Here is a 1118-nt window from a genome sequence, read left to right as displayed (position 1 = left end):
TCAAGCACAACAACATTCATAAGCTCATCCAACATTAAGACTTTAACTGACACCAGTATGTGAAATACTGTCAATCAGGGGGTGCTTCAAAAACCAAAGAGAAAAAATAGCAAAAAAGAATTATATACAAATAATTATAATGTTTTAACAAATTTGCAAATTGGGAGAAGACATTTTTCATCTTCTGTTCACACTTTCGTGTGAACAGAACGTTTCCAGTTTAGAAGCTAGATACATGTTGGATGAACAAATAAAAACAACAAGTGACACATGCAGTTTGCACACGCAGGAGCACACACACACACAAAATTATTTTCACTTGTGTGTGGACGCATGTCTCCAAAACCCTGTGTAACATTACACACAGTGTGGAAACCTTCATCACTTATATAAATCTTCAGACACAGCACCTGGGTTGAACTGTTCTGACGGATTCAGTTTACACACTGAGATCATGAGCTGTAAAGCAGCAGATCAACAAACACATTTTGTTCTGAGTTTTCAGGACTGTTCAGAATCTTTTTCTGTTGGATAAAAAAAAAAAGACATGAGACATAAATTATCTGATAAATGTTGTTCAGATAAGGAGAGTGTGAGCAGAATGTATTACTTGTCTGTATTAACATGCAGCAGCTGCAGGACTGATAGTCTCTACATCAGCTGTTCTCTGTCAGTCACATTTTTAATGTTTTTTTTTTACATTTTTACATCTTGGGGGGGCATGGTGTTGTGAGACCGCCTGCATTGACACACTGACACAAAACATAGGGAAAAGCAGTCGCTCACCTGGCCAGCCTGTCCATCTCCCTCTGAAGGAGCAGAGGCAGGTTCAGTCCCTCCAGCAGCACCTGGCACTGAGTCTGATACTGCTGACCAGGCTCCGCAGGGAATGAGGTGAGTAAAGCATTCACATTCCCCAGCAGAGCACCACCCTAGAAGAGGAGAGCAGTTAGTGACACAGGCCGCACTGTTGATGTGATGGTGGGTGGAAATGTAAATGTCAGTAAACAGCAGGACAGGTGTGATCTGTATCAGCTGGCATCTACATCACAGGGTGAGGAAACATGTCACCAGTAGATGGCAGGATATATCATTAGACTTATGTAGGCTGCTGCAGG

At 41.7% G+C, this 1118-nt stretch overlaps 1 protein-coding gene across 2 annotated transcripts in view; it reads right to left on the bottom strand.

Moving 5' to 3' along the window:
* Window positions 1–782: 782 nt before the first annotated feature.
* mcm9 (minichromosome maintenance 9 homologous recombination repair factor) overlaps window positions 783–1118 on the bottom strand; it is a 22268-nt gene continuing 21932 nt past the window's right edge. For both annotated transcript variants that reach the window (XM_023402817.2, XM_087173061.1), the window contains exon 14: window positions 783–932. In XM_023402817.2, the coding sequence (XP_023258585.2) occupies window positions 783–932 (150 nt within the window). The remainder of the gene's footprint in view (window positions 933–1118) is intronic.

The sequence above is a fragment of the Seriola lalandi genome, unplaced genomic scaffold, assembly GCF_002814215.2.
Source record: "Seriola lalandi dorsalis isolate HSWRI2012SDOR001 ecotype SW California unplaced genomic scaffold, Sedor1 jcf7180002054027, whole genome shotgun sequence".
NCBI classification, from domain to species: Eukaryota; Metazoa; Chordata; class Actinopteri; order Carangiformes; family Carangidae; genus Seriola; species Seriola lalandi.
Note: the sequence above shows the minus strand (reverse complement) of the source record. Positions and strands in the feature narration are given on the sequence as shown.